General features: G+C 34.6%; 2 protein-coding genes across 2 annotated transcripts; one reads left to right on the top strand and one right to left on the bottom strand.

Moving 5' to 3' along the window:
• Positions 1-282: 282 nt before the first annotated feature.
• On the top strand, positions 283-1,525 carry LOC108373153 (uncharacterized). The gene is made up of 4 exons (XM_017629004.1): positions 283-304; positions 356-499; positions 541-751; positions 1,186-1,525. The coding sequence occupies exons 1-4, from the start codon at positions 283-285 to the stop codon at positions 1,523-1,525; spliced, it is 717 nt and encodes a 238-aa protein (XP_017484493.1).
• Positions 1,526-2,539: 1,014 nt separating this feature from the next.
• LOC108373154 (uncharacterized) lies at positions 2,540-4,193 on the bottom strand. Its single transcript, XM_017629005.1, has 3 exons — positions 3,753-4,193; positions 3,283-3,517; positions 2,540-3,211 (listed from the first exon to the last, which is right to left on the bottom strand). Exons 1-3 carry the CDS (start codon positions 4,079-4,081, stop codon positions 2,546-2,548), a joined length of 1,230 nt encoding a protein of 409 aa, XP_017484494.1. The 5' UTR covers positions 4,082-4,193; the 3' UTR covers positions 2,540-2,545.
• Positions 4,194-13,813: the final 9,620 nt, after the last annotated feature.

The raw sequence follows: 13,813 nt of genomic DNA, 5'->3' as shown, positions 1-13,813 counted from the left end.
TTCGTGTCCGGACACTTTTTGTTAGTAATTTTACTCGTTCTTTTCCCACTCTGTCTCACTGAGAGCGCAACCAAAATGTGCTGAACACTCTTTGTTCGAATCAAATTGATTTTGATTATCTGTCCGAACGACTTGATGATTATGATTGCCATTATTTTTTTTTTTTACGTTTGGTAGCAGTTGACCCGTATAAAACACATGATTTAACATAAACACACATGTAGGCAACACTTTCGAATGTCAGCAGCTGGTTTTTTTTCAAGCAAAATAAATAAAAATAACATGCAATCGCCACAAGGACCAAGTAAATGTAATTTATTTCAATAATAATTACTTAAAATTTGAATGTTCTTAGATTTATCACTACTCAAAAAGCTCTTCGTGGAGGTACAGAAGGAATCCCGATCATTTTTGTACGATCTCAGCCAGAAGGAATATAAAAATAACAAATTGAAGCAAATAGTTTGGGCTGAAATTGCCGAGTCGCTTGAACTACCAAGTAGGTGATATTTTATTAATGTACATATGTGTGCTCAATAGGCGAGTCTTTCTTTTTATTAGAAGATGAAGTTCAAGTGCTCTGGAAACGCACCCGGAATAAATACAAAGCTGCACTTGCCAAGTCTATCTTACCCAGTGGTAGTGCGCGGCGCCCACAAAAACAAATGGATTTGTTCTTGTTGCAGGAAATGGATTTTTTGCGACCGTTTATAGAGGATGCCGAGCAAGCAATGTCCATTTCTGATGCGATGTTACGATCAGCAAAAGTTACTTCCGATACCGTAGCAACATATCACCATTACGTTACCATATACATACATCCATTTACACTTGCATATACATACATTTACACGTACATATGTAACTATAAGCAATCAGAAATGGGAATACTTCGATTTTTCCGAGGTGGTATATTAAAATTGTAGTGGAAAGTTAAAAGAGTTTATATATACATAAACACTGGCCCTTAATGCGATTGGCGATGCTCGGTTGATAACTGCTAGTTATCAACGAAATTGACAAAATGTTGAATACCATGTACCATTTGGTAAAATTGATTAATAATCATCAACTATCAACCACGACTTGACAATCGCAAAAGGGGCCATTGAGAAATTTTATTATGTTTATGTAAAGTTTTATTCCAAAAGTCTGAATCTTTTTATGCGCTTATATCATTAATAGACCAACATCGACGAACTACACCGACGCCAACACACAACGAATTCAACATTTGTTCGATGAAATGGCCACAGATCCAGAGGTTATAGACTGTTCCATGGATGAATCTTCGTCAACGCCGATTATTCGCAAAAAGCCAAAATCCGTGGATTCCACTAAAGATATAGAGGCAAGCTTGCAACGATTGGAAGGTATTGCGACGAAAATCCTCGCCACTCCGCGGGACCCGTTTTATTCATATTTTGAAACGGAAATGGAGAAATTGTCTGACCCAGTGAAAGCAGAATTCAAATCACAATTCATAACTCAAATTTATGAAGCTCAAAAGAACAAAGATTTTTAATACTTTATTTATGATTTTATTATTATATATTATTGCACTTTATTAAACTTAAACTTAGTAGGGTGTAAAACTGCATACTAAACCTTTTTCTGGGAACTCTGATAAAACATGAAATTTTGTTGAAACTTTGTAGATTATTTAATTTTAACTTTGAAACTTTTATTTGCATATATCTGCGGTCATAAGCAATAACCGCCTAAGTCGACTTAAGAAAGAATTGAGTTATATATGCTATCGTATTCTGCAACTTCTATTCCATGTGTATGTGAAATCCCCATCTCGCCAGCTATGCTATTTAAAAAGTTATAGTACGAACATATTTTGGTTTCCCCATAAGGTTAATATTACAATCCAAATGTTTAAAACGTTTTTTCTCGAATTCAGGTTTTTTGACTTTGGCGATTATTGCTTATGACCACAGATATATGGGTTCGAAATTTGAATTTACATATCAATGGTTGAGTGGAAGATCGACCTATCTCGACAGCAAGTTCGAAAACGCCCTTTCTTAGAAAACTTTTTTAGAACGCCCTACTTCAGATTTTGATTGAAGAATGTCCTATTTAAGAATTTTATTGAAAAACACTCTATCTCAGAATTCGGTTCAAAAACGCCCTATCTCAAACGAAAATACATTGAAAATATGCTGAGATAGGGCGTTTTTGATTCGGCAGCTGAGATAGGGCGTTTTTGAACCGAATTCTGAGATAGGGCGTTTTTCAATCAAGTTCTAAAATAGAGCGTCGTTCAACAAAATTTTTAAATAGGGCGTTGTTTAAAAGTTTTCTGAGATAGGGCGTTTTAGAACTGGTTGCCGAGATAGGTGGATCTTCCACTCAGCCATACATATTTGGCTTAGGTTTTACAATGACCTATAAAATGTATAAACATTAAAGAAAAAGTAAAGAAAGAAGAGAAAATAAAAGAAAAAAAAATAAAAGAAAATAATGAAAAATAGTCAAAGCTGGTCAAATCGTTGGGGTGGTTTTATTTGACAATAGGTATGTTATAAACTATAAACTAATCTGGAAAGCTTTCAAAGTAATTTGTAAATATATTCCGGACAGTCATGGCATCTTGTGAGGCATGATTACTTCGAGAAGATAATATTGGTTGTAAACCAATTCGGGTAATGTCTAATTCGCTGTCCTCTTCAACTTCATCCGCGTTTAAATAATTGGAGGCGCTTTTGTCTCGAAGCCAATTATGCAAGCACACTGTAGCCTTCACAATATTTATTGCAGTTTCCTTGCTTGCAATAATTGGTTTGCGGTATATCCGAAAACGGCTGGATAAAATTCCGAATGCGTTTTCAACAACCCTTCGCGCTTTGGACAGGCGTTTGTTGAATATTAATTCTTTTTGAGGCAAGTTCGTAACATTTCGGCCAGGATATGGACGCATTATATTCTTTCGTAAAGGAAATGCCTCATCTGCGAGAAAAACAAAAGGAGCAATTTCATTTGTGTTAGGAAGTACTTTTTCTCCAGGAATTTTCATATTTTGCGGGTGATGCAAAATACTGTTGCCAAATTTTGAATTTTTAAACACTCCACCGTCACTATTATGCCCTAAAGCACCTATGTCTACCATTATAAATTTATAGTGCGCATCGGCCACTGCCATTAAAACCAAACTGTGCGTATGTTTGTAGTTGTAAGTAAGCGAATTGTGGTTCGGAAACGCCTGCAAATTTTGGTATTTTATAATCATCTTTTACGCCTGTATATGTGTATATATAATATTTTTATACACACCTGTATTACGACATGTTTCCCGTCTATTGCACCTAAGCAATTGGGAAAGTCCCATTCCAAAAAGAACTCGTCTGAAGTACTTTTCCACATGTCTTCAGAAGGGGTAGGGAAAACATATTGTAATTTTTCCCATATCTGTTGACAGGTTTCCCTTACAATATTAGATGTGGTCGAAGCGCCAATTAGAAATCCATAAAACCCAACTGATTTCATGCTATCTCCACTCGCTAAATATCTATAAAGGCAGCCGGTTTACTATAGAACGCACATTTAAAATTTATTTCGGGCTTCATTGTGGCTGGCTATTCCAAAAGGGCAGGTCAATGAAGTACATAATGTGTATAATATCTATTTTGGAACGCATCACCACTGGAGGTTAAACGAACTGAAATTGTTTTGTCTCCCAATCGAATTTAGCAATGAGTGACGGAGATTTCTTCCAAAAAACATCATTTCCTTAAAGCGTTTACCTTAAAGTAAGAGCCAATCTTTCTCCTGGTGATATTTCTTCATTAAATCTATTGGGTTGATTCTTCAAGTTGGGTCCCAAAATGTGAAGGAGCTCATCGAAGGTCGTCGGATCCATGCGGTGAAAATTTATAAACGATTGAACGTCATTCAAACGCATCTTTGGTATGCGCGAAAAATAAAAACCATCTTTGCCTCGGTCCAAAAGTAATTTACGCACAGCACAGCTTCTTGACCTTTTGCTTTTCTGCTTCAAGCGGTTTAATCTAATTAATAGGCAAAATTTTTGAACTTCCACGCAAAATAATTGGATTTGTTGATGCCTTTCCATATTGTAATTCAAATTTGGCAGCTTTTTATTTATTTTACTTTTTCACTACGTCAAATTTCACCCAAATGACAGTTCATCAGCTATTGACTTTAGAGGCAAATAAAATGTGCCGAACTGAACGGTGAACCGTACTTCAGCACTCTCACAAAAAATTATTGAGAGAAAATAAAAAGTTGTCCGGACACGAACGGTGAACCCGCCTTAACTTTGGCAAGTTTTAAAATAGAATTTTTATATTAGAGGCAGCATGCAGAATATCTGTCGCAGCTATTTTGTAATTTTTGAAATTTTAAGATTTTTTAATTTTAATGATTTAAGATATCTACTTCAAAATGGTAAAACTGAACGGTAAAATTGTTGTGCCAAAAATCTAGTGTAATAAAACTAGTGTGCCACCAAATGAAAAAAAAATATTATATTGAATAAAAGATGAATATAATTTGAGAAACTAAAAATTCATTTTTACAATTTTTATTGCCGCATGAAAAAAGTAATATATGTATATGTGCCTAAGGAATACGGTGTAAAAATCTTTCACGTCAATATTTAATTACTTTTAAATTTAATGACTTTTAAGTTAAGGCGTGCGAGTAAATGTGGTATCTGACCTTGCCTGGTGCTATGGGGCGTATACGTTACATACACAACTACAGGGATATGAGGGCGAGTTGTAATTTTTACTTTTTTTATTATATATTTTTTAAGTTTTCATTAAAATAAAATTTCACGATGGAATCTGGTTCCTTACGCAAAACAGAAGATAATGCATTGTCTAAGTTAAGTGTGCCACCAATTTCGACCAAAAACACGATTTTGTCCAAAAATGTAACAACTCGTGAGATTTGCTCATATACTTCTATTAATTTAACTATTATAACATACAGCTAGCACCAACGATAACAAAGCAACAAAAGGGCATCTCAAACTCAAATTAAAGTATAATAAACCTTTGGTGCTGCATCTATCACATCTTGAATTACAACTTTTATGCTACAACCTTTGCGCTTACATTGTCATTTTATGAAATCTTTGCACGCCATTCGTTTCTTATTAACACTTATTTTACACACATTAGGGGGGATGACCCCACCCACCAGCCTTCCACCTGCAAGAGACAATAAAAAAGTCAGCACTGCTGAAAAGTTGGCACATATTTTCTTCTTTCTTTATTTCAGTTCGCACTTTTCTACGAATTCATTACTCGTACATCCTTGCTCGACAACCCACCATTCCACTTTTCACTTTTATCCTCTCACGCATACGTTTTATCGTTCGCCTGACATTCACACTACATATGTATGTATATCTGCTACTAATCGCGCCAGTAGAGGTTAATAATCAACCGTCAACAGCCCATTATAGAGCAAAAGTGCCATATTGGGGCGTCGTATGTGACGTCGGCGCTCGTTTGTGGTGCAATGTGGTGCGGTGTAAAGTGACAGCGAGTGGAAGGAGTTGACAAAAGGAAAGGATAGACTTTGTCAGCCTGTGATTCCTAGCACTATGACTATTCTAGTCATAACCACTACAAAATAGTAATCGCTGCGACACTGGCATTGGCCGAGGCGGTGCGAGACAAAAGGTTCAGCAGTGGGTACATACATAAATGTGAGTGTTGCGTAGCGCATACCCACACATGTTTAGTTTACGGCCTAATTGCACACCAGGGGAACACCAAGCCAAGCAAAGCCAAGTCGAGTCGAGCCAAGCAACTAACAAACCCAAAAAACCTATGAAGAGTAAGCAGCTCCCGCAACGGCCACAATTTCAGCTTCTATGCTATTATTGCAATTGAATGCGAGATTGCGCAAAACTTTGCTTACCGCTGCAACTTTATATCTACTAGTTAGTGTTGGTAAAGTGGTGTGAGAAAGAAGTATGTTGTCTAAACATGAATAAAAACAGACAAACAAGTGCGTACGAGAAGAATACCTTTTTGACGAGCGCACATTGTTTATGAAAGTTTCATGTGACGGGTGATATACACACAAACATACCTACGTGTGTATGTATGTAGTTGGCTGGTTGGGTCGCATGTACCCCTTCTTGTGCTTAATTTTTTCTTCAACTTTCCTTTACTCAAACAATTTCTTACTTTTATATTTGCAATTTCTTTTTATCTTAACATTTAAGTGTACACAAAAGCAACGATTAAACTAAGAAAAGTAGTGAGTGGGGTAAAACCAACAATAACAAATGTATGCAATTTTTTTGAATGAAGTGAGTTGATATAAAACGCCATATGTGCGTATGGCCATTATTGCCAAAAATGTGTACTTTGCGTAACCGAAAATGCTGTCGTCAAACAAAAGCACAATTAAAAAAATAAAAATAAATAAAAATTTCTGCGCTCTTATTATCGCAAATTGCTTTGTTTCTTTAGATAAATTCTCTCAAAGGCCCAATAATTGCATAGCAAAGTTCAAAAAATTTCAAAATAAACAAATTTGAGCCAATTAGACGCTTTAATGGCAATATTTTTTTTTATGTAAACATGAGAAAATTAGTAGACGAATGAATGAGTGAGTGACCGTATGTCAAAAAAAATTTGCATACATGTACATTAGGGTGCGTACATCACCAAAAAATTTTGTAGTTTTCCACCGAAATTATAAAATCTGGTGGATTTTAAGACTTCTTCCAAAATATTTCGGAAAAATATTGAGTCTACATAAGCTAGACCGATATGAAAATACCTCAAAAATCTTATTATTATGTATTTAGATTCCGCTGTTAAAAATTTTAAACGTTTTTATGCAGGCCTTTAAAGCTTATGTGATTTTTAAGAAAAAATATTTTCAAAAACCCATTTTATGTAGGCACATGCAAAAAATTAGAAGGTATTTTCGAAAGTGTCGAGCTCACGTAAATCTGAATATTTCCCGCAATATTTTGGTGTAAGTCTTAAAATATAATAAATTGTATAATTCCGATGGAAAACGAGTACCATTTTTTTTTGTATGGAGAGTAATGCGCCCTAATGTACATTCCTACATATGTATGTGCGTTGCTTTCAGAAACCCAAAATTTCAAAAAAATAACCAAAAAATTGGAATATACCCCAAAATGTCCAGAGAAAAAATTTGCAACCCAGGCAAAAATTAATACACTAATTACAAAAAAAAACTAGTTCCTTAACTATTTACAATGGGCCTACTTAAATATTATCGGATTTTTTTTATTTAGAAATGCATTTGTGAAAAATATAGCACATTTTAAAAAATTATTATATTCGGAACTAGTTACAATGAGGCTAGAAGGCATATATTTTTTTAAATTCAAAATCAAACTTCCTGAAAAATATGTACCCCAGAAACAAATGTAGTTGCAATAGACTAGTTCTATTAGTAGTTGCAGTGTGCCCACTTCTTGGGAAAAAAAAATTTTTAGCCTATAAGTCGCCTCCAATTACATTCTCAGAAATAGTATGTTTTATCTAGAACAAATGGTTTAAACATTTATATTTTTGTAAAACTTATGTATCTACATTAGGAGTAATTTAATTTTGAAAAAAGTGTATGGCATATTCAAATTCTACGTTCGATTCTAAGCAAAAAAGGTGAACAAACTATATACCAAAAATGACGTTTGACCCTCCCAATTTTTAAAAGAAAAAGCAGTGTATTATAATTTTTTCTGGATGCAATTAATTTTTCATTTAAACAATTTTATGTTTTCTTCATATTTAAGAAACTACTTCGCAAAACCGAGAAAGTAGTAAATTATATATGTCAAAAAAAAGTTACAAAAAAAAGTTACAACTGACTGCTTTTTCTTTTGAAAATTGGGAGGGTCAAACGTCATTTTGGGTAGATAGTTTGTTCGCCATTTTTGCTTATAATTCATCGTAGAATTTGAATTTGCTATACTCTTTCTTCGAAAATTTTGCTCCGAACAAATTACTCCGCCCTAATGTGCATATGTATGTATAGATATACTATTTCCGTTCAACAAAATTAAAAACAGGGTTGTGCAGAACTAGTTTTACATCAAACTACAATGAGACTAGTTCTTTCGGTCCAAATTCTTTTGTTTAAAAATACTTTTATCCTAAAAAATTGAGCTAAAAAAAAATTTAAAAAAAGCTGACTAATGTAAAGTTTATTTTACAACTTACAATGAGACCACTTCTTTCGAAAAAAAATTTTGTAAATCATTTACAATTAATATGTATGCGCATCTAATTTATTTTGACAAACACTTTCAGGACCAGTGTTGTAACTAATCTAAAGTTTTCTAGAGTATTTTATTACATATAAGCTTATTATCGCTATTCATACTTACACTCACATACGTATGGCCCAGTGTAAGTAAATGCATACTTACATATGAACGTATGTATGTATGTAAATTTACATACCCTCTGGCATACACAAATTTCGGTAAACGCGCATTCATTAAATATTTACAACATTAAACATTTACCGGATCGCGTTTCACGAATACAATAGCCAAAAAAGGAAGATGAAAGAATAATGCATGAATTTTCAAGCAGCCAAAAAAAAAAATTTGACAAAGCTAAATTTTTGTTGATTTAAAATTGCATAAATACGTTAAAAGCTTTAAAAGTTGGTGTGAGAGCCGAATTTGGCTAAATAAACACTTGAAATCGGATTCGATTGATGTAAATACTGTAAGTTCTTTGCTGTGTAAATGTTGTAAAATTTCAGTGTTTTTGAGAGTCGCTGATGCGCGAACACGTGTTTTTTTTTACAATTTCCATTGAGTGGAAGGCCAGGGACCTGTAAAATATGTAGCAAATCTCGACAATTCCTACATATCTACCTGTTTTAATTACAAAATGAAGTAGGTTTTAGGCAAAGACTTTAACCTGGAAAACACTGCATTTGGAAGCCGCATAGAAATTTCTATTTGAAAGCCACTCTAAAAGATTTCCGCTCTCGCTGCGCAAGCTTAGCTTTTAAGTGGAAAAGCCCTTATATCCACTTTTTGGACTAACACCCAAAATTTATGTCCAGCTTCGGAATGACCAAGCTGTGTCCAGTTTTTAAACATCCCAAAATGTTTGATGAATTTTTATATGTTAAAAAATTTAACGTCCACTTTTCAAATTACCAAAAATTTATGTCCAGTATTTAAATTACCAAAAACTTATGTCCAGGCAGTTTAAACACCAAAAACGTATTTAAACATTTTTTTTGTTATAAAAGTAATGCTAAATTTTTAAGCGAAAAAAATTTTATGTCGAGTTTTTCAATGATCAAAAATTAATGGTAAGTTTTTAAATTAAACAAAAATTTTTTATTACGACTTCTTAAGAAGCTAAAAATTTAGCAAAAGTTGATGCTCAATTTTTAAACGACCCACAATGAAGGTTGTGTTTAGCAAATTTCTAATTCGCAAAAATTTATGGCCATTTTAAACTTTCATCCATTATATAGCGCTGGCAGATCCATCGTATTTTTTGTGCTGCAGTGATGTCAGCCATATAATTCAGGAAAACATCCATTCCAGGTTAATGTATATCCATAAATTTTAGCTTTCTTTCTCCGGCGACCCAAGATCTTTGTCCTCAACTGCAGAGGTTGTAAGAGAGATATTGTGAGATGAGAAGGGATTCCAATGAAGATCTAATGAAGCTGTTGTTATGTGAGATGACCCAAAATATTTTTATTACGGCAAGCCATTCCAAACAATATGTACTCGTATATGTATTTCTGTATGAAAGGATACTGAAGTGGAATTTCTCAATTTTTCAAAACATTTTTTGCAGAGACATGAATAAATTTGCAGCTGAAGCGCTTCGTTATGAGCTCCTCATTAATCTGCTTACATGTTTGACTTGAACGCAATGTCCTCTTTTTTTTTGTTTTGCTTTATTAGTGAAAAATTTGTTTTTTAATTTTTTTTCGCAGGCCATAACTAATAAATAAAAATCAACCCCTTTACAAGGGCATGCATGCCTACGTGTACAGATAGATATGTTCACGCAGTTAAATTAATGCATATGCAAATGAGGGCGAACAAGAAAAGGGCACAGTAGCGAAATTTTTGGTTTTCTCAATCAAATTTGTTGATTTGTTTAATTTGAAAAATTTCACACTTCATGAGTAGAGAGGTTAAAAATACATATATTTTTTTTTAGTGGAAGTTATAGAAAATTGTGAAATTACCAGATAAAAACACAAAAAAAAAGGTTGAAAATAGACATTATGTGGCAATAAATTTTAATTACACACAAAAAATTTCTCATGGTTATTTGTCACATTCGTACCTCTCCATATTTTTACCCAAATTTTGAAGCGATACAATTGCAAATGTTAGTACTTGATTAACCTTTCAAAGAAGAGCCCTTATATGTATGTAGTTGGTCTGCCACTTTGTTCCCATTCCCATCAATTAATCAGTTTTATCCGATAAGTGTAGTTGGATTCTTTTCTTTCAAAAAGTATCAATTTTTACATATCAATCGATGCGCTTTGTGCTTCCCAAATCTGCAACAATCAGCAAGCAGCCTTTTGCGAAGTCTTTTTGTTAAAGTATTTGTGGCATAATCACTTCCCGCCCAACGCACGCGCGCTCGCTCGCTCGCAGTACACCCACCGGAAGCATTTGCGTGGTGAATTGCTTGTACACGGCTGCTTAAGCGGCAATTGGAACACAGGAAGCCACACACACAAACAAAAGTAAACACGCGAATTGATAGCTCAATAGACGCTTGCTCAGCTAGGCCAACGCTTTCCTCGTCCGTTTTGCGTATATCGCGCCCCTATTAACACGTGTCTGCCATAGTGTCACGTGTCCAAGAGCAAATACTAGTACGAGTATTGCGCCTCGTATGTATGCCTTTTTTCGCAATGCTTGTTGAACAACAGATAAAACAAATCTGATAAACGTTGCAAATGGCCACAAGAATGAATGGCTGGTCGGTCGGCTGGCTGCCTGTACGATTAACCGGTCGAGATGTCTTAACTACTCCCAACCGCCGCTGAATGGCTTCCCAATCGAGGTCACATTGAAGGGGGCGTGAAAATTGCGCTGGAAAAGCGAAAATTGTGGCATTACGCCGGAAGGATGTTACGGTTGTAATAGACTTTTATGTGCGCATTCTCATTTGCAGTGCGCAAACAAGCAATTTGGATTTGGATTTGGATTGCGAATTGCGAGCTGTTATAGTTTTTACGCGACGAGTATGGTGCATTGCGCGATGCGCCGAGCTTCATTGTGTTTGTTTAACTTTCTCAGGCTCTCGCTGTTTTCTAAAGACGGATTGAAGGCACAAGCGAATAATTTCTGTGACGGTAGTGATTAATGCTTTTGATTGATCTCTGTAACTTACGATACTAAAATAATTTTTGCGGCATCCTCATTCATCGAGTGTGCGGCTCGTAGTGCGGGTTGGCCTTTTCTAATTAAATAATCCCAAATGACTTTGAAGGCTTTCCTGTGCTACTTATGATTATTATGTGATATTAAAATCTTACAATTGGCTGAATCAATTAGGAAAAATATGTGGATAAAGGAAAATGTTTTTTTTCTTAAAGCACAGTTGGCCACTTCATAGATACGCGTGCCAGCCTTATAAAAGCTCCCTATACAATTGATATACGACTGTCACCAAATAAAAGCTTTCGCAGGCCAGAACTAGCTGGAGTACAGAGCTTATTAAGCTTTATTTTTATAGTTACTCAATGGAAAATGTATAGAAAGTTCAAAAAAGCTCTACCCCGGCCAAGGCGATGCCCATTACTGATCTAAGACGAAGGTAGGCACCGGCCTGCCCGCGGGCAAAACTTTTTCAAACTTTGTGGACAACCTCATGATTACCACCCATCTAAGCAATAACGATAAGAAGACCTGATAGAGCTTATATTTAATGTGTGCGCGCCTATGAAACCTTTGAAAGGTAATACTTTTTGTTTGTTACTGATCCAAAGTCGTCAATCAGAGAGCTTTTACTCTGTGCGCGCCCATAATAAATATGTAGAAGGCTTTAAAAAGCTAAAGTAGTAAGTCATTATCACCATCAGAGAGAGCTTTTACCTTTTTATATCCTTCATTAATATTAAATCGTATTTTTTCTTTGTACTAGAGCGATATTTTCTTCGCCATGGGGTTTGTTCACCTTAGGTAGTAGCGCCAAGGGCTTGAGCTAACATCGTCCGGGAAACACATTCTCCTTCGCAAAGGAGTTAAAAGCTTTGTACGTTCATGGATAACTACGTAAAGCGTATTTCAGAGGAGATTTTGGGATACTATCATTTCCAGTGGATTTGTTCGGACACTAATGGAAGTCATGTACCGATGAAGTTTACAACTTTCTGATACCATAGGGGTTCCTGAACAGCTCTATGATCTGCCTTGTTTTCGGGTTGAAGGATCAATTCCACTGCTGAGTGGCTTCGCTAAAAGCTTGTACGCCTCTGCTCCACTTCGCCGCATAGTTTAAGGAAATATATATTCACTTTCGTTATCTCGTAAAGCTTTCGCACGCTACTGGGATACAGAAGAGGATTTAGTTGCTGCTGGTTTATTCCAAGCGTTCTTTGGACTTTCATTCTCGCTTGATAGAATTCTGCTCGAAGCCGCGGGATTTTATCGTTTCACCAGAAAAACGATTTGTAGTACCTTTTCCACGACTTTCGAGCTATCGCCTTTTTAATCATTACCAATATTCCTTGAAAGTCTGTCTGTGGTAGAATTCCATAGCTTGATATTTTCCAAAGAGAACGAACTTCCGTAAGCGTTTTTTGTCAAAAGTGTCGGTGTACACCTTTAGACCTGCGGCGCTAATAGCCCTTACAAAAATCCTGCCTTAGGTCCCTTTTCTATGCACGTCTGCTTCCCATTTAACAAGGCAACCCTGGCTAAGATAGCTGAAAGCCTTTTGTAGGACATTTGAAAGACAGTACTTAGGCTAGATAATTTGAAAGATTTTCCTGGATTGCCCAAAAAAATCCTACAAACGAAAGCTCTCTTACCCTTAATTAACTTCCCTTAACTTTTCTTTCGACTTTATTGCCTTGAAAAGAAATTTTTTTAAAATTTAATTCTCAGAAACCTATGCTTTTTCTTGGTTTTTATAATTCTATTTATTTATTTTTTTAAATTTTATTCTTAAATTTTTTTGTTTTGAAAATATTTTTTATGATCTTCGCAACTACGTAATTTAATTTTTTTAAATTCATTTTCTTTTAATTTTTAGATCGTATATTATTAAAAAAAAAAATATATTTTTTTTTAATTTCATTAAAGTTTTAGGAACTTATTGTTATTTTTGCTTTTTTTATAATTCATTTATTTTATTTTTCTTTATAATTAAATTTTCTGCTAATTTTTGGATTTTACTGCTTTGAAAAGAAAAATTTTTTATGCTCATAAAGTTTTTAGAAACTTATTTTTATGTTTGTTTTTATTAATTAAATTTGTTTCTCCTTTTTAATTAAATTTCCTCTTCATTTTTATTTTTTTATTATTTTAAAAAGAAATATATAAATTTTTTAATTAAATTTATCACTTCTTGCGAAAAAAACAGACAGAAAAATGCCAAGATCTCCTCATTAGAAGACCTTTAATTTGTCTTTCGAAAGACAAAAAAGAACTTTCAAGATAGTTGCCTAAATTGACAATTGTGTTAGGAAGGAATTGCCTTGTAAGTCTCACTACTGCTGTAGTATACACTCAACGTGCCTAGATATTATCTGCATTTTTAAAGCCCCAGTCTGTTTCAATCGTACTCTTGCATGATTAGATCACATAGAGGCTCTTGGC

The sequence above is a fragment of the Rhagoletis zephyria genome, unplaced genomic scaffold (genome assembly GCF_001687245.7).
Source record: "Rhagoletis zephyria isolate East Lansing unplaced genomic scaffold, Rhagoletis_zephyria_1.1 Rzeph_scaffold_06425, whole genome shotgun sequence".
Classification (NCBI taxonomy): Eukaryota; Metazoa; Arthropoda; class Insecta; order Diptera; family Tephritidae; genus Rhagoletis; species Rhagoletis zephyria.
This window is presented reverse-complemented; position numbering and strand designations above follow the sequence as displayed.

What these genes read in the sequence shown, in the direction of transcription:
- LOC108373153 (XM_017629004.1), top strand. Translation starts at nt 283, where the DNA reads ATGCAATCGCCACAAGGACCAA. An exon ending in GCAATCGCCACAAGGACCAA is followed by an intron (nt 305 to 355) that starts GTAAATGTAATT and finishes GAATGTTCTTAG; the next exon opens with ATTTATCACTACTCAAAAAG. An exon ending in CGAGTCGCTTGAACTACCAA is followed by an intron (nt 500 to 540) that starts GTAGGTGATATT and finishes TGTGCTCAATAG; the next exon opens with GCGAGTCTTTCTTTTTATTA.
- LOC108373154 (XM_017629005.1), bottom strand. Translation starts at nt 4,081, where the DNA reads ATGGAAAGGCATCAACAAATCCAATTATTTTGCGTGGAAGTTCAAAAA. An exon ending in AGATTGGCTCTTACTTTAAG is followed by an intron (nt 3,518 to 3,752) that starts GTAAACGCTTTA and finishes CTGCCTTTATAG; the next exon opens with ATATTTAGCGAGTGGAGATA. An exon ending in GGAAACATGTCGTAATACAG is followed by an intron (nt 3,212 to 3,282) that starts GTGTGTATAAAA and finishes CAAAATTTGCAG; the next exon opens with GCGTTTCCGAACCACAATTC.